This window comes from Neopsephotus bourkii, unplaced genomic scaffold, assembly GCF_033783945.1.
Source record: "Neopsephotus bourkii isolate Nb327-2 ecotype Australia unplaced genomic scaffold, CSIRO-AGI_Nbou_v1 NB_1139, whole genome shotgun sequence".
NCBI classification, from domain to species: Eukaryota; Metazoa; Chordata; class Aves; order Psittaciformes; family Psittacidae; genus Neopsephotus; species Neopsephotus bourkii.
This window is the reverse complement of record NW_026901625.1, coordinates 4541832-4561143: the sequence shown is the minus strand read 5'-3', so window position 1 is coordinate 4561143 and position 19312 is coordinate 4541832. Positions and strand designations below refer to the sequence as shown.

General features: G+C 58.8%; 3 protein-coding genes across 6 annotated transcripts in view; 2 read left to right on the top strand and 1 right to left on the bottom strand.

The window, feature by feature from the left end:
* IGFN1 (immunoglobulin like and fibronectin type III domain containing 1) overlaps window positions 1-19312 on the bottom strand; it is a 212574-nt gene that overhangs the window by 59615 nt on the left and 133647 nt on the right. The window lies entirely within an intron of this gene.
* Window positions 3698-4580, top strand: PHLDA3 (pleckstrin homology like domain family A member 3). Its single transcript, XM_061363191.1, has 2 exons — window positions 3698-4062; window positions 4436-4580. The coding sequence occupies exons 1-2, from the start codon at window positions 3711-3713 to the stop codon at window positions 4555-4557; spliced, it is 474 nt and encodes a 157-aa protein (XP_061219175.1). The 5' UTR covers window positions 3698-3710; the 3' UTR covers window positions 4558-4580.
* On the top strand, window positions 13362-18500 carry TNNI1 (troponin I1, slow skeletal type). Its single transcript, XM_061363190.1, has 7 exons — window positions 13362-13556; window positions 14725-14766; window positions 15360-15491; window positions 15579-15668; window positions 16103-16279; window positions 17257-17367; window positions 18138-18500. The coding sequence occupies exons 1-6, from the start codon at window positions 13377-13379 to the stop codon at window positions 17362-17364; spliced, it is 729 nt and encodes a 242-aa protein (XP_061219174.1). The 5' UTR covers window positions 13362-13376; the 3' UTR covers window positions 17365-17367; window positions 18138-18500.

The following is a 19312-nucleotide window of genomic DNA, read 5'->3' as shown; positions in this document are numbered from 1 at the left end:
TGAGACCCAAATTCTACCTGGTCCCATTGCTCTGGGGTGTGTGGTTGAGGTGGTGAGGTGATAACGGATGGCACAGGTTGGATGGGGCTTGGAGCAAGCTGCCCTAGTGGAAGGTGTCCCTCCTGCCTGTGGCAGGGGCTGGAACTGGATGAGCTTTAAGTTCCCTTCCAACACAAACCAGTCTGATTCTATGATTCTTTAGTCTCTTCTTCCCATAGTGTAGAGGTTGTGTTGGAGAGAGGGGATGTACTGCCATACACCAAGCGTGATGGACCCCACAGAGGCTGTTTGCTTCTTAGGGCCTGGTCAAACCCAGGAGAAAGTGCTGGATTTGGGTTTCACAGGGTCACAGACAGAAGCAGGTCGGGTGGAAGGGCCTTGCAGAGGTCTCAAATCCAACCTCCTGCTTAAGCCAGAGGAGGTGGTGGGCAAGGCCCAGGGGCTGGAGATGGGATCAAGGATGCTTTTGGAGCATCCCCTGCCCAAACTGCAGCAGGATGCTCTGACCATCTGCTACCCTCTGCTGGTTACTGCTCCCTGTGCATGGGCACAGCCTGGTGCTGGACACCAGCACCCAAGTGTTGCCCAGCTCCCTTTTGAGGCAGCAGAGCCACGTGGCACCCATCAGCATCCATCCCTTGCTGCTGCCGGCATGGAGAGGCTGTGGGACCCAAACCGGCCTCTGAAGAGATGAACCAGAGGATTGGCTCGTGGCCGAGCGCCCTGCAGCCTGGAGGCTGGTGGTGATGGAACCATAGAATGGAATCAGAGAATCCCAGCCTGGTTTGGGTTGAAAAGGACCCAAAAGCTCCTCCAGCTCCAACCCCTGCCACGGGCAGGGACCCCTTCCACTGGAGCAGCTTGCTCCAAGCCCCTGTGTCCAACCTGGCCTTGAGCACTGCCAGGGATGGGGCAGCCACAGCTTCTCTGGGCACCCTGTGCCAGCGCCTCAGCACCCTCACAGGGAAGAGCTTCTGCCTTAGATCCAACCTGAACTTGCCCTGTTTGTTTCAATCTGAACCCATCACCCCTTGTCCTATCACTACAGTCCGTAATGAAGAGTCCCTCTCCAGCATCCTTGTACCCCCCTTCAGACACTGGAAGCTGCTCTGAGGTCTCCACACAGCTTCTCTTCTCCAGGCTGAGCAGCCCCAATGTTCTCAGCCTGGCTCCATACAGGAGCTGCTCCAGCCCCTGAGCATCCTCGTGGCCTCCTCCGGACTTGCTCCAACAGCTCCATGTCCTTACGCTGAGGATGCCAAAACTGCACCCAGTGCTGCAAGGGGGGTCTCATGAGAGCAGAGCTGAGGGGCAGGATCACCGAAGGAGGCTAGAGAGGCAGCGAGCAGCAGATCTGGAACTGGATTTGGGTCTGGAGGGGTTTGGCAGCCCTTGGCTTTCCTGGAGGGGAAGGAGATTGGTCTGGTTGGGCAACCAAAGTGCCCACGGACATCCCAGCTCGCTGGAGCAGACCTGGGAGCACCAATCCTGAAACTTCTCACCTCAGCATCCCTGAAGCCGAGCTTTACCTGGGTGTGGGAAAACAGCCTCGGATGCTCCTTTGGAGCACGGGGGGAGCCCACACTTCTGCTCTGCTCCCTCTGGGCACGCTGGGGTGCTCATGGTGGCACCCGGGGCTGTGCTGCAGGGATGCAGAGGGATGCAGAGGGCTGCGGGGGAGCCGGGGCCGCCTGACGTCAGGAAACGGCGTGTCCTGGGACACCGGGATCATCGCCAGCGCGGTGAGGCTGGCCCCGGGGAGCACGAACCAGTTCTGGCTGCGGCAGGCGCTGCCCTGCCCTCTTAATGAGGGATAATGAGGAGCAGCTCAAGGCGCTGCAGACGTTTCCCCCGGCCACGCCGGCTGCAGGGACGGGGGTGATGGAGGGGCTGGAGCAGGAGGGGCTGCACCCGCCGGGGGTGATGCCGGAGCCAGGGGCTTGGGCTGCCAGCCCCATGCAGTGATTTGTTCCCCTTGGCTGGGCGAACGGGCCCCCAGCACCACGGCAGGCAGGGAGCATCACCCCCCTTTGGCAGCCTCGGGTGTCCCCGTCGTGACTCTCGGTGCCAGGCGCTGGCACAGGAACAGAGGAGCTGCGGTGGCCGGAACGGGAACGAGACGGGGCGGAAAGGAGCCGGTGTTTTGCTGCAGGGGAGGGCGGGCACCGGCGGGACCGCGCTGGGCGCTGCATCCCCCTGCACCGCTCACACGAGGGATGCTGCGCCCTGCTGGGGGATTCAGATCCGTGTCCCAGGGAATGGGGGGGGAGTGGGAGATGTGCTGCTGAGGGCTGGGCAGCACCCTTGGGTGCAGGGATAGGTGGGTGCTGAGAGCTGTGTCCATTGCAGGGCAGCCCTGCACAGACACCAGATGTCTCCTGCCTGCATGTGAGCCCCCACCCAGGGGTTCCCACAGCCCCTGGCTGCCTGGTGCTGCACACACAGACCCGCAGCCCCCACTACAACCAACACTGCACCCTATAGCCCCTTCCTGGTTGGTACTGCACCGAGAGCCCCCCATCCCCACCAGGACTGCACCCTATTGCCTTGTGCCAGCTGGCACTGCACCCTGACAGCCTGCATTGCACCCCCAACAGCCTGCACTGCACCCCAACAGCCTGCTTTGCACCCCCAACAGCCTGCACTGCATCCCAACAGCCTGCACTGCACCCCCAACAGCTGGCACTGAACCCCAACAGCTTGCACTGCACCCCAACAGCTTGCACTGCACCCCCAACAGCTTGCACTGCACCCCCAGCAGCCTGCACTGCATCCCAACAGCCTGCACTGCACCCCAGCAGCCTGCACTGCACCCCCAACAGCCTGCACTGCACCCCAACAGCTGGCACTGCACCCAACAGCCTGCACTGCACCCCCAACACCACCACCCACAGCCTGCACTGCACCCAACAGCCTGCATTGCACCCCCAACAGCCTGCACTGCACCCCAAAAGCTTGCACTGCACCCCAACAGCTGGCGCTGCACCCTGAACAGCTGGCACTGCACCCCCAACAGCCGGCACTGCACCCAACAGCTGGCATTGCACCCCCAACAGCCCGCACTGCACCCCAAAGGCCTGCACAGCACCCCCAACAGCTTGCACTGCACCCAACAGCTGGCACTGCACCCAACAGCCTGCACTGCACCCAACAGCCTGCATTGCACCCCCAACAGCCTGCACTGCACCCAACAGCATGCATGGCACCCCAACAGCCTGCACTGCACCCCAAAGGCCTGCACTGCACCCCAAAGGCCTGCACTGCACCCCATGCCCGGGCTGCCCTGCAGTGCCCCAGCCCCCTGCGGTGCAGCCCCATCCCCACACGCTGCCGGTTCACACGAGGCCCTCGGGGCAACCCCAAAAGCTCCTCCCGGTGCCGCGGGGCCGCCTGGGCCTGGCCGGGCTTCGCCTGGGCGTTGTGGGTGCCTGCGCCGCAGGAGGGGCCAGGCGAGGCGGCAGGAATGCGAGTGGGAAGCGGCCGGGCAAGTAGCGACAGCTCCTGGGGCGCGCGGTGCCGGGATCCCACACACGCTGCGCAGGGCTGGGAGCAGAGCCCCGGCATCAGGGCTGGGGCCGGCGATGGGGCTCCCCGCTGCTCCCCTCTGAGTGCCGCTGGTGAGTGCCCGGGGGGGTCCTGGGACGCGTGGCTCTGACACGGAGCGGTTGGAGACCCCCCGGTGGGTGATGCCCCGGTGCTGAGGAGCCGCAATGACCCCCGAGAAGGTGCTGAGGGAGGGGGTGCTGGAGAAGCGCAGCGGGGGGCTGCTGCAGCTCTGGAAGAAGAAGCGCTGCTTGCTGACGGAGAAGGGGCTGCAGCTCTTCGAGCCCAAGGGCTCGCGGCGCAAGGAGCTGAGCTTCGCCCGCATGAAGGCGGTGGAGTGCGTGGAGTGGAAGGAGCGGCACATCTACTTCACCGTGGTGATGGACGACAGCCACGAGATCGACTTCCGCTGCGCGCAGGAGGACCCCGGCTGGAACGCTGCGATCACCATGGGCCTCGTCCGCTTCAAGAACCAGCAGGCGATCCAGGTTGTCCGCGCCCGGCACAGCTGCAGAGCAGGTACGGGATCCCTGCATCGTGGGTTGGGGGGCAGGACCCACCTGAGGTCCCATCTCTGAGTGGTTCAGTGATTCCCCATGGGGGTCACAGAGAGGGTCCCATGGATGGGGATGGGCCTGCTGGGTGGTGGTCCTGTGTCCCCCTTCTCTGCCCTTTGCATCCCTCATTGGGTTTCACCTCCACACATCACTGGAGAGGGACTTTCTAACACCCTCCCTCTGTCTGGGATGGCCCCAAGGGATACGGGGCCCTTTACCATCTTGCACATGGGATGATGGTGATGACCATGGCTGCTTCCCCTCCCCAGTTCCCTCGGGGCTGGATCCATGTCTCCGCACTGGCCGGGTGGGTGACAAACTCCATCTCTCCGCAGTGGTACAGTTCGACGCAGCCCCGGTGGGACAGCCCATGGACATGCAGCATCCCAAGAGCAGGATGGAGATGGCCCTCGGCTCAGCGGGCAGTGGGGACAATGGGATCCGTACGGGCAAGTGAGGCCCCTGCTGTCTGTGGCCAGGGGATGGTGGCCCTGTGGACATAGTGTGGGTGCTGAATCCCCTTGCCCTGGGGCAGGACAGCAGCATCGCGGGAGCTGGGCTGGTGCAGCTGCAGCTGCAGGCATCCAGCCACATCCCCTTGGCACGATGGGGCAAAGGACACAGCGGGTGCCACCATCATGGGCTCCGGACATGGCAGGAGGTGACATCCCTGCCTGGGGTCCTCCAGCCCTCAGCTGACATGGCCAAGACCTTGGTGAACTGATGGGGACCCCCGGGCCTCTCCTGCAGGACAGGGGAGGGATGAGGTTGAGCCTGAAGGCAGCAGGGTGTCGGTGAGCTCTGCCCAAATGCCAGTGACACTGGGACAGATGGACATGGCCAGGGACATGGATCCCCCTTAGCCCTCATGTTGAGAAGGGGCTGCAGAGCTGCTGTTGCAGCAGGGACCCCTCTGGGCACTGTACTTGATGGCATGGTGACGTGGCTGTGCTGCTGGACACTGTCCTGCCCTGAGCTGTCCTCAGGCTGGTGGGGAAACACCAGGGAAGGCAATGGGGACCCTGATTCCCTGTACCAAAAATGTCCCCAAACAGGACCTTCTGCTGCTTACCTGGTGTTGCTTTGATCTGTGGCACCCTGCAGGGCATGGGAGAGCACAAATCCTGCACAGAGCCTCGCTTGTCGTTTGCACCCCCCTAAAGCTTCCAGCATCCCCACCAGCTGGGCTCCAAACCCCCCATCCCTATCCGAGCCTCTCTGGTCCCCCCCATCCCACTGCGGCTGTGTCCCAGGGGATTCTCACGGTGATTTGTGGGCAGGCGACCCGGGAGCAGCCCGCCTGGCTCTGCAGGGATGGGGATGGCTCTGCCCCGACAGGCAGCGCAGACACGAGCGCCTGGAGCCACCGGCGCTGCGCAAGCCGGAGCCTGAGCCCCAGCGCCGCGGCCGGAGGCGCTGCGGATCCTCCTGCCGGGATGCGTGGGAATGGCAGAGCCGAGCATCCCGGCCCCAGCCCCAGCCCCAGCCACCCCCGTCAGACCCAGCGGGGCCCGTGGGGGCACCTCAGCGGCTGTGGGGATGGACAGTGGCGTGGCCAGAGCTCCGTGTGCGGGGCCAGGGTCCCACCGGCTCTTGGTAATGAGCGTTTTGGTGGTTTTCCACCCAAGGAATGCGATCCCTGGGCCTCAGAGCTTCTCTTGCTGAGGCGCCCCCCTGCTTGTGACCGGGTGCAAATGGATCCGGATCTAAACCCTGCACATCCCTGTGCTGCGGAAGGGACGGAGGGACCTGGTGGGCTCCAGGGATGGTGGGACCTGGGGCCCTGCCCATAGGAAACACCCTGGGCACGGAGCCCTGCATGGAGCAGCCCCCAGACCCGCTCCCCACACGCATTGCAGGAGGGAGTGGGTTGCTGCATTCCCAAGGCAAGGATCTCTGTCCTGGGGGGTCTTATAAATCCCCAATGCCAGAGCCAGGGGATTCAGTGATGCTCAAAGCCCTGCAAACACCCAGGGGTGGGGAGCGCGCAGCGCGAGGGGTTTTCTGAACTCTTCTGTATTTCAAGCCCCTTTTGGATGCTCTGATTCCTTGTTTTCGACCTTTCTATGCTCCCACTCACTGTGAATAGAGGTTTTCTGTTTTCCAAGTGCCAGCGAGGAATGGGGAAGAAAACAGTTGAGATGAGTGTGTGTAATGGAGGAGGAAGGACAGAAAGAGCAAGGCAAATCCCATTTCAGATTGGGCAGAGGCAAAGCCAAGATTTTCCATCCCCATCCTAAGCTCCTCATCTCTCTGCAGACCAACAGAGCCCCTGCCTGTACCAAGTGATCCTGCAGGATTGGGAATGTCCTGTGGCGGATGGATGGGTGGCTTCACAGCCTGACCCTGGGAGCAGGGCCAGGGGTGGGCGCTGGATGAGGGGGAGGCAGTTTGGGTTCACCTCTCAGGGCTCAATGGTTGATACTGAGGAAAAGGTCACCCCGGAGCAGGGGCAGAGCTTGGTGCATCCCCCAGCACCGGGATGGGGCCCACTGCTGAGGGGTGGAATTGGGCAAATGGGGTGGTTTTACCCAAGGGAAAACCTCCTGCAGGCAGGACAGCAACGTAGGGAACGCAAGGAGAGAAGGGGATAAGGGCACTGGGAGCATTGCAGGAGGCCCAGCACGGTGAAGGTATTTTTAGTTGCCTGCAGAGACACAAAGGAGTTAACAGGTCCCTTATGCAGAATCATAGAATAGGGTTGGAAAGGACCTTAAGATCATCTCAAAAGAAGAAGGGAGAGGATGCATGGGAGGCGTTTCAATGACCCTGGAGATGGGGAAGCTGAGGCATGGCAGGGGGGTGTTCGTAGCATCCCCCCCCCCCCAGAACACTGGCTCCAGGGTCCCCCTGTGCTGGGTGCTGAGCCCCAGAGCAGAGCAGGGTTCCCCAGTGCTGCCCAAGAGCAAAGGCAGGAGCCCCTGCTCCATCCATCACCCCCCCCACCACTGCCAGTGCTGGGGCTACTCTGTGCCACCCACCCCAGAGCACCCATGGGTGCTGGGGCTGGCACCCTTTGTGGGGGTGAATGTAGGTGCACGGGTGCTTGCTCCAAGCCCCTGTGTCCAACCTGGCCTTGAGCACTGCCAGGGATGGGGCAGCCACAGCTTCTCTGGGCACCCTGTGCCAGCGCCTCAGCACCCTCACAGGGAAGAGCTTCTGCCTTATCTCCAACCTGAACTTCCCCTGTTTCAGTTTTAACCCATTACCCCTTTTCCTATCACTACAGTCCCTAATGAAGAGTCCCTCCCCAGCATCCTTGTAGCCCCCTTCAGACACTGGAAGCTGCTCTGAGGTTTCCACTCAGCTTCCTTCTCCAGGCTGAGCAGCCCCAATGCCCTGGTGATGGCTCAGCCCAGCCCTGCAGCAAAAGGGATGCTGATGTGCATCGACTGTCTCAGAGACAGATGGGAGGGCCTGGAAATACCCTGAAAATGCCTTAACCCCCCTGAAAAAGTGTCTAAAAAGGCCTAAAATTTGGGGTTATTTGAAATAGTCTCTTTTTCTCCATGAAATATTTTGCATTAGCCTGCAAACCAGGCTGGGTTTTAGGATGTTTAAGCTGCCATCACTGTTCAACCGTGTCCGCCCATTGACACACATTGAATATCCTCCCCTTGTTTTATCAGAGTCGACAAGATCAGTGTTGAGGTTTCACGTGTCACTTGGCAAAACCATGGAGAGCTGGAATCCTTCAGTGGGTGCTCAGCTCCATTGGGATAATGTCTTTCCACTATCCCAAAGTAGATAATACCTCCTGACATAATAAAGACTTTACTTACTGCCAGTAACATGGGGCAGGGAGCACTTTATGCTGGGGTTCATAAAGAACCTCATCACTTTGAGAGACCCCTCCTCAGCTTTGGACCCTTCTCCAAACATTTTGAGTGTCCCCAAGGCATTTAAGGAAAACCAGCTTTTCCCTCAGTATCCCCACAAGTGGAAGGCTTGTCTCCCATTGTCCTGGTGTGCAGTGTCACTGGGGTGGATGAGAGGAGGACCAGGGCATGGACAGCATGGGTGGGATGGCTCCAGGGCCTTGAGGAGGGAAAGGAATCCCTCCAGCCTCGCTGCAAGCCTGCTTCTGCAGGGAAATAGGTTTCATATGGAGCAACCAACCTGATCCCGTGTGTCAGATACCTTCTGAGTTTGGATGCCCAACAACAGGGACCGTTGCAGCCCCAGTGCAGTTCGACCTGAAGCTGGAGGGCAGCCCCGGCAGCCCCTGCTGTGCTTGTGGGGCTGATGCCCAACAGTGAGGAAGCACCAACATCTTCCAGGGACTCAGCACGTCCGGAGGGAGAGGAGAACTGCTCAGGTCCATCCAAACACGTGCAAGGTTGTCCACTTGTAAAAGGCTGACCACAGAGGACCTGTAGGACCACTGGGACCTATAGGGACAAGTGGGATGTCCTTGGGGACTTGGTCCTGGGTGGGTCTGTGCTCCCCATACATTTCTCTGTTGGTATCACCCCCTCCATGGCATCCAATGGGGAACCACTTGAACTGATGGGAGGATATTACTTTGCTTTGAATTTGGCCCCAGCACTGCTCTGCCCCATAGTTTCCAGCCTGCCCCGTTCCTACCTACCAGGAGCTCCAGGGGGTGCCCATAGCCTCGGGTGGTACCTAACAAAACAGCCCTCATCTTGAGGCAGCTGACTGTGGATTCTGAGCTGGGGATGGAGACCCAAGACATCCTCATCATCCCATCATCCGGAGAGGAGGGATGGGGAGATCCTGGGCTCCTGCTGCTGGCCCCCCATGGCAGCACCTGTGCTCTGAAACCGATGCTGAAGCTCTGAATCCAGGGGTCCTGCTGCCCGATCCCTCTCCTGCCCTTTCCTCCTCCTCACTCCAGGTCCCAGCAGAGGAAGAAACCTGAGACTGGAGCAAATGGCATCTGAAGCAGCCCGGTCCCTGGTCAGGTCCCCGGGGCACGGCTGTGGGGAATGCAGCGCCTTTGTCACCGGCTAAATTTGGCTCCTCTGTGCTCCGAAAACAATCCCAAGGCAGCTGGGAGGAAAGATGCTGGAGGCACGGCCCCGCGGGGGCTGTTGCCTTATAAAGGTCTAACGGGGCTGGTATAAAGCCTCCTCCTTGGGGCTGGGAGCAGATCCACTGCGCTGGGAGCTGGGGAAGGGGAAAGTGTCCTTGGAGGGGGCCCTAAGGAGACTGGGCATGGGGGGGGGGGGTGTCTTCTGGGCTCGCTGGGATGTGACTGGTGCAGGTCTAACGCGATGGGACCGCCACAGCCAGTCCATCACCCCCCTGGCTCCGGGCTGGGGGCTGCATCCTGCCCCCGGTGCCCAGGCACAGGGAAGGCGGCTCTGCAGGAGAGGGGCATTGCCTGGTCCCCACCATGGCAGCGACCCTGCACATGCAGCTGCGCATCCATGACCATAATAACCCCCGGATTAAAATGCCGGGCATTGTCCCTGCTGGGATGGGAATTGTTTGCTCCTAAACTTGCCCCTAAAAATATCCCTGGGAACAGGTGTGGGCTGCGAAGGGACACGGGGCATGGGGCCTTGTGGGGAGCAGGGGGGCAACAGCAGCTTTGGTGCTGCTTTTTGGGAATTCCATGGGGAAAACATCACGCTTGGTGCTTGAGCATCCCAAAGCATGGTGCTGTGCTCGGTGAGCCTGGATGCTCCTGACACCCCCAAAGTGGGGTCTGTCCCATCCTTGGTCCCAACCTGGATGCACCCTATCCCCCCACAGCAGTTCGTTGCCCTGCTTCAGAGGGTCCAGGGATGCCCCTTGGCCAAGCGCTCCCATGGGGACATCACTGTGCTTGCAGCACCGCAGAGCATGTGTGCACCATGGTGCATGGGGTCAGCACCACCCCAGGCTGCTGCCCCCCCCCCGCCCCGCCTTTCGTTTTCTGAAAGGAAAAAGGAAAAGAAATAAAAGCAGCAAAAAACCAAGGAGATTTCCTACCAAGAAAGCTCAGTGCGGGGTTTGGGGCTCACGGTTTCGCCTCCCGGCACAAGACAGGGCTCTTCCAGCCTCTCTGATGCTGGTTTGCATGGGAGAGGAGCAAGGCAGATGTGCCATGAAGAGCACATCTGTATGGTGCATCGTGGTCATGTCTGTGTGCTCACACACTACACACGTGCTCACACACACCACGTGTGCTCACACACTACACACGTGCTCACACACACCACGTGTGCTCACACACTACACATGTGCTCACACACACCACGTGCATGCTAACGCACACCATGTGTGCTCACACACAACATGCATACTCACACACAACATGCGTGCTCACACACAACACGGAGGCTTACACAACACATGTGCTCACAAACACACATGCTCACACAACACGTGTGCTCACACACAACATGCGTGCTCACACAGTATGCATGCTCACACACAACACATGTCCTCACACACTACATGCACGCTCACACACAACACACGTGCTCACACACAACATACATGCTCACACACTACATGCGTGCTCACACACTAGACATGTGATCACACACTAGACACGTGCTCACACACAACACGCTCACACACAACATGTGTGTTCACACAGTACATGCATGCTCATACAAAACACATGTGCTCACACACGTGTATTCACACAGTACATGCATGCTCATACACAACACACGTGCTCACACACAACACGTGTGTTCACACAGTACACACATGCTCATACACAACACATGTGCTCACACACAACACGTGTGTTCACACAGTACACACGTGCTCACACACAACACGTGTGTTCACACAGTACACACGTGCGCACACACAACACGTGTGTAAAGCATTGGGCCTCCACACTGGGGCGATTCACAAGCCCATGCCCCCCAGCCCCCACGTGCCCCAGCACACGCATGTTCCAGGCGTGCTCCCTCGGGTGCAGGTGTCTGCAGCCGCCGGCAGCGAACGTGAGCGCAGGCGGGGGGCTCGGTGCTATTTATAGCGGCCACTCGCAGCCGGGCTGCGGTTCAACACTGCCCCTTCCACCGCCCGCCCCGGCACTGCGCGGCGCTCCCCGGGCCAGGCATCACCTCCCTCCGCACGGCACCAGGTGAGGCTCTGCCCGCCCCGGCCGCGCCGCTGGGCACACGGGCACCGGTCCATGGGGATGCCTCTGAGGATGCTCGGGCGGTTTCTGTGCTGCTGGAGAGAGGGTGGGAGAGGTGCGATGGGAAAAGCCCCAGTGCGGGAGCTGCCCTGCGAGCATTTGCCCCCTTGTCCCAGCCTGAGTGTCTCTAGGAGGGGAGGTTCAAGGCAGGGTGCTCGTGGGATGTCTCTGGGGTGCAGGGGGGGGGTGGTGGTGTCAGGATTGGTGGTGGTTGGATTTATGGTGCTGTTTCTTGTAAAGTTTTCCATGATCTAATGGTTTAATGGGATTTTAAAGCTTTTCATGGCTGGGGGTGGACAAATAGCACAGAATAAACTCATCCAGGTCCCCTTGTCCCCATCAGTCTCTTGTGGATGCTCAAGATCCCGCTGGAGCCCAAAAGTCCCTCCATAAGGCTGCTGGGGATGTCTCACACTCCTGGCTGTCCCCTGAGAAGCCGATTTAGAGCTATTTGGCCCTAAAAACCAGTTGACCTTGGTAGAGGTCGCTGGAGTGAGGGGTGGTGTGGGTCCCACCTTCCAGGGATGCCGGGCTGCGCTCCAACAGGGAATGCTGCAGGCGCTGGGAGGCTTTGCCCAGCCCCAGAGAGCCCAGAGGCTTCTCTGCCTCCCCAGGGACAAACTGGAGCGAGCAGCTGAGACCTGACCCACTCAACACAGCAGCGTCAGGCGAGAGGAGCCGCCTTCCCTGCGTGTGCCCCTGTTGTCCCCCAGACCCCTCCGGTCTGATGTGGCTTTGGGGAGAAAAAAAGCTTTTGGGATATTTTCCATGTAAAATCCAGGGCAGGCTCTTGGGGGAGATGATTCCTGCTGGGATCTTATGGCATTTTGGACACAAACTCCATCCCTTCAGGCTGTGGTGATGAGGGGGGGGACAGGACAGGGACAGGGCAGCAACAAGTGGATGTGGCCGGGATGTGAACTGGGATTTGCTTGGCAAAGGCTCCATGTGTCTGGGAGCAGCTGCTGGAGACCAGAACTGTTCCTTTTTCTTTCTCCCATCAGGAATCTTTGGGGTTCCAAACTGAGGGGGATACAAAGAGATTAAAGCAAAAAATTCAAGGAAAAGGACTAAATCCACCACTGGAAAGTGCTGTTTCTGTCTGAAATGCAGGATCAGTTCGTTTCTCCTGGTTGGAAAGAGGAAAAGATTGAATTGGTGGGCTTTTCCCCCCACACTTTTCTATTACTTAGGCTTACACAGTGCCTCGGCTTCTTGGCACGGGAGGGAAGTGCTGGAGGCAGAGCTGGGAAGCAGTGCAGCTGGGAATACTGGATGCAGTGATGGGAAGCAGTGCAGTTGGGAATGCTGGATGCAGTGCTGGGAAGCAGTGCAGTTGGGAATGCTGGGAAGCAGTGCAGCTGGGAATGCTGGATGCAGAGCTAGAAGCAGTGCTTTTGGGAATGCTGGGAAGCAGGGCAGTTGGGAATGCTGGATGCAGTGCTGGGAAGCAGTGCTGTTGGGAATGCTGAATGCAGAGCTAGAAGCAGTGCAGTTGGGAATGATGGGAAGCAGTGCAGTTGGGAATGCTGGATGCAGTGCTGGGAAGCAGTGCAGTTGGGAATGCTGGAGGCAGAGCTAGAAGCAGTGCAGTTGGGAATGCTGGATGCAGTGCTGGGAAGCAGTGCAGTTGGGAATGCTGGGAAGCAGTGCGGTTGGGAATGCTGGATGCAGAGCTAGAAGCAGTGCAGTTGGGAATGCTGGATGCAGTGCTGGGAAGCAGTGCAGTTGGGAATGCTGGATGCAGTGCTGGGAAGCAGTGCAGTTGGAAGCAGCTGCCAGGGTATAGGATTACCCAGGCCATTTAAGCCATGAGCCCGTGCGTGTTTCGCCAGCGCCGCAGCTGCCGAAGGGATCAGCTCAGCCTCCTCCCTGTGACGCTTTGCCCTTTGCTCTGCCACTCCTGAGATGGATTTTGGCTCCAGCACCCTGGTGGTTGCCAAGGGGGAGCTGTGGGTTGGGACGGCCCAAGCTCACACGGAGCAGGGACCCCCCCATTTCTCCTGCTCTTTCCATCCACGCTCGCCTCCATCCCCTTGCCCTGAGCCGGGATGGGTGACGGAGTCCATGCGGGAGCAGCTCCGTGCTTGGGAAAACCCCTAAGGAGCGGAGATGGAGTCCTGCAGGGCCGGCTGGAGGCAGGCTGGAGCTTGCCTGCAATGAGCTTGCCCCAGAGCAAGGTGGTTGTCTCGGTGCTTCCCAGCGGGATGGAGTCGCTTCCCTCCGCTGACAGCACGGGGCAGCACCGGCCCTCAGGAGATCTCGCTGCCACCGCGCTCTGCGTTTGGGTGGGTTCAGGATTTGCGCCTTTGTTTCAGCTTCTTTCCCTTTTTTGGAACGTTTTTCTTTTCCCTGCAGGTGAACAGCTCGAGTCCGCAATGCCAGAGCCGTGAGTAGCATGAATTCCCCTTGGATTCCATCAAATCCTGGTCTGGCCACAGGCTGCTTGTGCTGGCTGAGTGTGTCTGGGTTTGGAAGGGTGCAGACGGGAGCCCAGCCTGTGCTCAAGACCTCTGTGCCATTCCCATTGCAAAAAACTATCTTTAAATCAAATTCACTAGTGATTCCAATGTCCAGTTCCAAGCTTTTGTAGATCCCAACACAGGGATCTGAGGTGGGCACCGCCCGCTTTGCTGTGAGGCTCTTTGTAGAGGCTCTTTGTGTGAGGCTCTTTGTAGCAGCACATCGTGCAGGTAGAACCTATTCCCTGGGGTGAACAGAAGGGAGAAACCTCCCTGCAGAGCTCCCACTGAGCAATGACACGGAGATGGCCCAGCCCTGCAGGATCCAAGTATCTGAAGGGGGCCTATAAAGATGCTGGGGATGGACTCTTCATTAGGGACTGTAGTGACAGGACAAGGGGTAATGGGTTAAAACTGAAACAGGGGAAGTTTAGATTGGATCTAAGGAGGAAGTTCTTTCCTGTTAGGGTGGTGAGGCACTGGAATGGGTTGCCCAGGGAGGTTGTGAATGCTCCATCCCTGGCAGTGTTCAAGGCCAGGTTGGACAGAGCCTTGGGTGCCATGGTTTAGTGTGAGGTGTCCCTGCCCATGGCAGTGGGGTTGGAACTGGATGATCTTAAGGTCCTTTGCAACCCTAACCCTATGATCCTATGATTTTATCCTGTATGCCAGCCCTGTCTCCATGGGGACCTCATGAATGAGGGTGTTGTGGCCTGAACTGCTGAGGCTGGCACAATGGGCACAGCAGCCACGTTTGAATGGCATTTTGGCTTTCTGAGCAGGGGCTTGGAGCTGGATGAGCTTTAAAGTCCCTTCCAACACAAACCAGGCTGGGATTCTGTGCTTCTCTATCCCTTCTTTCTGACTCTTACTCACTGATGCCCTGTTCTCTTCCCTTGCTCCTTATTGCTCCTTCCCGAACGCACGCCTGCCTGCAGGGAGGTAAGTGCTTCTCCTTTCGGGACCGATCCCGATGCTGCTCTGTGTTTGCTGTGAGCTTGTTTTCAAAGTTTGTTGTTCCTTTTCCCCCTCCCCTTTCCCCTAGAGAAAATCCAAGATCACAGCCTCACGCAAGCTCTTGTTGAAGGTGAGTCCTGAGGCTTGGAAACTCCCTGGGCTTTAACTTGCTGGGGAAAAGGAGCTGGGTTTGGGTGCGTGGTCGGTGGGGCAGCCGTGAGGAGCAGCAGAAGAAAGGCCCCTGGGGAGCAGCTCCCAGTCCCACCTCTTGCCTTCCCCAAAATCCTCACTCATGTGGGCTTTGTGGTCCATGCACTAAACAAACCTCTCCTTTGCTGAGGTGGGGAGAGACTCTGATGCCTTCAGCTCTAAAGCCACAGACCTCGTGTTTGTGCACCAGCAGCTCTGCAGCATCAGCTTGGGAGAATCATTTAGTGCCCCAGCAGATCAAACCCATGCAGAGAAAGTGCTGACATCAGCATCCATCGGGACCACCACCCCATGGTGCCTCCGGCCATGCACCTTCAGGGCCACCACACGAAAGGTGCAGGGGTTGTTTGATGTGTGCTGCAGCAGCACAGGGATCCGGGGAGGACAGCTCCGGCAGGGATGGGGTTTGGAGGCAGACAGGCCTGTCCCATCCTACAGATGATACGTGAGGATGCTCAGGGGGACCAGAGGAGCCCGTCTGTTCATCCTTGTGCCATTTACTTGTGCTTGTAGAGCCTGATGCTGGCAAAAGCGAAGGAGGAGTGGGATCAGGAGATTGTGGACAAGCAGGCAGAGAAGGAGAGGTACCTGTCTGAGCGGATCACACCGCTGCGCACCAGTGGGCTTTCCTTGAGCCAGCTCCAGGTATTTCTCAGGTCTGAGGGTTGACTGAGGTCCTTGGGGGCATGGAGGGGCATCGCTCACTGCTCTCCTCTTGCGTTTGCCCCCAAGGACCTGTGCAGGGAGCTGCATGAGAAGGTTGAAATCGTGGATGAAGAGAGATACGACATCGAAGCGAAATGCAACCATAACATGCGGGAGGTAGGAGGCAGGATGGGCAGTTTGCTCCTGCCTTAACTCCCATCCAGATGGCAGCTTGGAGTCTGTCATGGATCGGGCTGAGCTTGGATGTGGGATGAGCAGCAGGGTTGATATTTGCTCTGCAAGACATCGCTGTGCCCAAGGTTCATCCTGGCCTCAGGGAATTCCCACTGTTCACTGGGTCCACGGGCATCCTCCTCCTCTCCTGGTCACCCCTCATGGGTCTGAGAGCTCCTTGTCATGGGACGTCTGCCCTCTGAGCAGGCTGGGAGCAGGCAGTGGCAGCAGCTCTGTGCTCAGGTGCACAGTGCGGTGCTGAGGGTGGTCCTCACGGCTGCAGGAGAGGCTCAGAGCCCTCCATGGCATCGGGGGCTCCTTCCCGCGAGGCAGCGGTGCGGTGACCTCCATCTCCTGCTCCTTTCTCCAATGGGCAGATTAAAGACCTGAAGATCAAAGTGCTCGATCTGCGAGGGAAGTTCAAGCGGCCCCCGCTGCGCCGCGTCCGCGTCTCTGCCGATGCCATGCTGAGGGCTCTGCTGGGCTCCAAGCACAAGGTGTCCATGGACCTGAGAGCCAACCTGAAGTCTGTCAAGAAGGAGGACACGGAGAAGGTGGGTGGCTCTTCCAGAGGCCAGAGATGGAGGCACCTCCTAGGGATGCTCTTGCCCTTCTCCGAGGTCCTTCACGGGTTGTTGTTCATCCTTTGTAACCTCAGAAATAGCACAGGGCAGTCCTTGTGAAGATGGGCCCATTGCAGTACCACATGGGAGCAGTTTGACTGCGCCAGGTACCTGGTGGATGATACCAAGTGAGATTTAGGGTTGTGTCCATGGTATTCCTCCCTCCCAGAGCATGTGGGGTCTTTCAGCTGGGCCCCCCTTGGCATGTCTTTGGAGCTGCACTTGCAGAGAGTTTGGTCTTTGGTCTTGTAGGAAACAGGAGAGCTCCTGTTCAGTGCAGTCATGCCCAGAAAACACTTGGGAAATTCCCAAACCCAGATTAGATAGGGCAGAGCCAGCCCAGCAAGCGCATTTGGCTTGAGATGTATGGCCCACATCACACCAGCTTTGCAAAGATGTGAGAGAGGGAGGTCTCTAGCAGAGGCAGAGAACAATGCCCAAACCTGCCTGGGGTGTGCAGGCACCCAATGGCAAGAGCTGTGCCCCTTTCCTAGGGCCTCCCTGCAAAGGTCTGGTCCCAGCTCAGTGGCTCAGATGAAATCTCCATTTTCTACTGATTTTCCTGACTTTTCCTGTTCTTGTGTGGCACATCTCAGCCCTTGGCATAGAGAACGGCGTTCACAGCCCTCAGCGCCAGGCTGTGAATAGATCTGAGCTTAGTTTAGATGTCGTGAGATGATTTTGGGGCACGGTCTGTAATCTATGGATGCCTGTGGGTTGGCAGAGCAGACACTTGGGCATGTTCCCAGAGAACACGTGGCAGAGCTGGGACCGATGGAAAGGGTGTTTGCAACAGGGCAGCGACCTTCCCTGCGCTGCCTGGGGCCGAGGGCTCTGTGCGGCGGGGTGGGACAGTGTGGGGCTGCTGGACACCCCATCCATGGCCACTGCCACCCCTGTCCCTGCAGGAGCGCCCCGTGGAAGTGGGCGACTGGCGCAAGAACGTGGAGGCCATGTCCGGGATGGAGGGACGGAAGAAGATGTTCGATGCTGCCAAGTCCCCCACGGGCCAGTGAGAGGTAGGGCACTGGTTCTCCTTCCCCTGCCGTGCCCCGTGCTCCCTGCAGCACCCCTGGTCTGTGACCGTGACCAAACACACACAGAAACCACCACCACTCATTACAGAAAAGGCATCACAGGCCCCATTCCCACCCCACGCTTGGGATGGGTGACTGCCATAGAATCATAGAATCATGGGATGGGTTGGGTTGGAAGGGACCTCAAAGCTCCTCCAGCTCCAACCCCTGCCACGGGCAGGGACCCCTTCCACTGGAGCAGCTTGCTCCAAGCCCCTGTGTCCAACCTGGCCTTGAGCACTGCCAGGGATGGGGCAGCCACAGCTTCTCTGGGCACCCTGTGCCAGCGCCCCAGCACCCTCACAGGGAAGAGCTTCTGCCTAAGAGCTCAGCTCAGTCTCCCCTCGGGCAGGTTCAAGCCATTCCCCTTGGCCTGTCCCTACAGGCCCTTGTCCCAAGCCCCTCTCCAGGTTTCCTGCAGCCCCTTTAGGCACTGGAGCTGCTCTAAGGTCTCCCCTTCAGGAGCCTTCTCTTCTCCAGGCTGAACAACCCAAACTCCCTCAGCCTGGCTCTGTAGCCCTCCAGCCCTCAGAGCACTGCCAGCAGCTCTCCTCCTCTCCCAGCTTGTCCTCCCCAGCTCTCCAACATCTGCTGCCCATAGCACACTGCTCCTGCACAGCACATCCTGGCCATCACTGGCACCAACTCCAGCTGCTTTCAGCAGCCTGAGAACTCCTTTGGTCCCACCGCTCTGCTCTGTTTCTTTCCCACAGGAGCATCGGGAAGAAGAGCCCCCCCATCCCTGCTGCTGCCACCCTTTCCCCTGCTGCCCCTCTGCTCTTTACACCCTTACACTGAGCTGCATCGCATGAACAACTGCGTGGAAAGGAGATCTGAGCTTCTTCCTCTCAGCTCTGCCATCAGCCCTGCTCCCTCACTGCCTTGGCACAGTGGTTCCCTGCTATCACCCCCATGGGCCATGCTGTCTCCAAGGGGGCATTGGCCATCCCTTCCCTTCCACCACTGCAGAGAGGACCTGGAGGTGGCTGCTGGTCCTCCCAAACCCCCATCCTCCAGTGGTGCAGCCTGATGTACCCCCATGGCTGCATGTGTATTAAAGGATGGTTTCCCAGGCAGAGCATCGCGTGGACTTGTCACTGTGGAAGCACTGACCAGGGGCAGGAGCTGGTCCAAAGATACCCTGGTCCTTTCCTGCCTGCTGGAACGTCCCTGTGCCAGGTCTTGAGTGATTTATGGGAATACTTCTTGCATGGTCATTAGCACTGGGCTGCCACAATATCCAGCAGCTCCTTTACAGAGAGTTTGAGACTTGGTAGGAAAACTCTTCCTAAAATTAGGGTGAGATTAGAGGGGAATCAGCTGGAGAACACACATTATCTCCCTTAGCAAGCACAGATGCTCAGACTTTGTCTTTCCACCTGACCCTCTATCCCCAACAGCATCTTTTTAAGTGGGGCCATGACCACTCCCCACATGACTGGAGCAGTTGCATTGCACAGGTCCTTTTCCACCCATTTTCCACTTTCCAAGCTCAACTGGAGGGAGCAGCCACATCCCAGCACAGTGCAGGGACTCGCTGACCACTTGTCCTCCCCCTGTGCACCTCGGGACGGGCTCCCTGCAGGCACAGCAAGTCTCTGTCTTGGCCAACCCAAGTGACTGCTCTCAGAGGTGGTTGGAGATGATGCGTGGTGGGGTCCAAGGATGCTGCCTTGGCCCAGTCTGCCCCAGCACCAAGCATCTCAGCCCTCTGAGCAGGAGCCGTGCCGAGGCAGCGTCCTGGGATCTCCCCATGCACGCTATTCCCCAGAGGGAACTCACACACTCAGCAGCAATCCTGGCAGAGGAAGAAAGATGTATAGGGAGAGGCAATAACTGTTACCTGACCGACTGGTATAGCTGGAAAATGCAAGAGAGGTTTCATGGA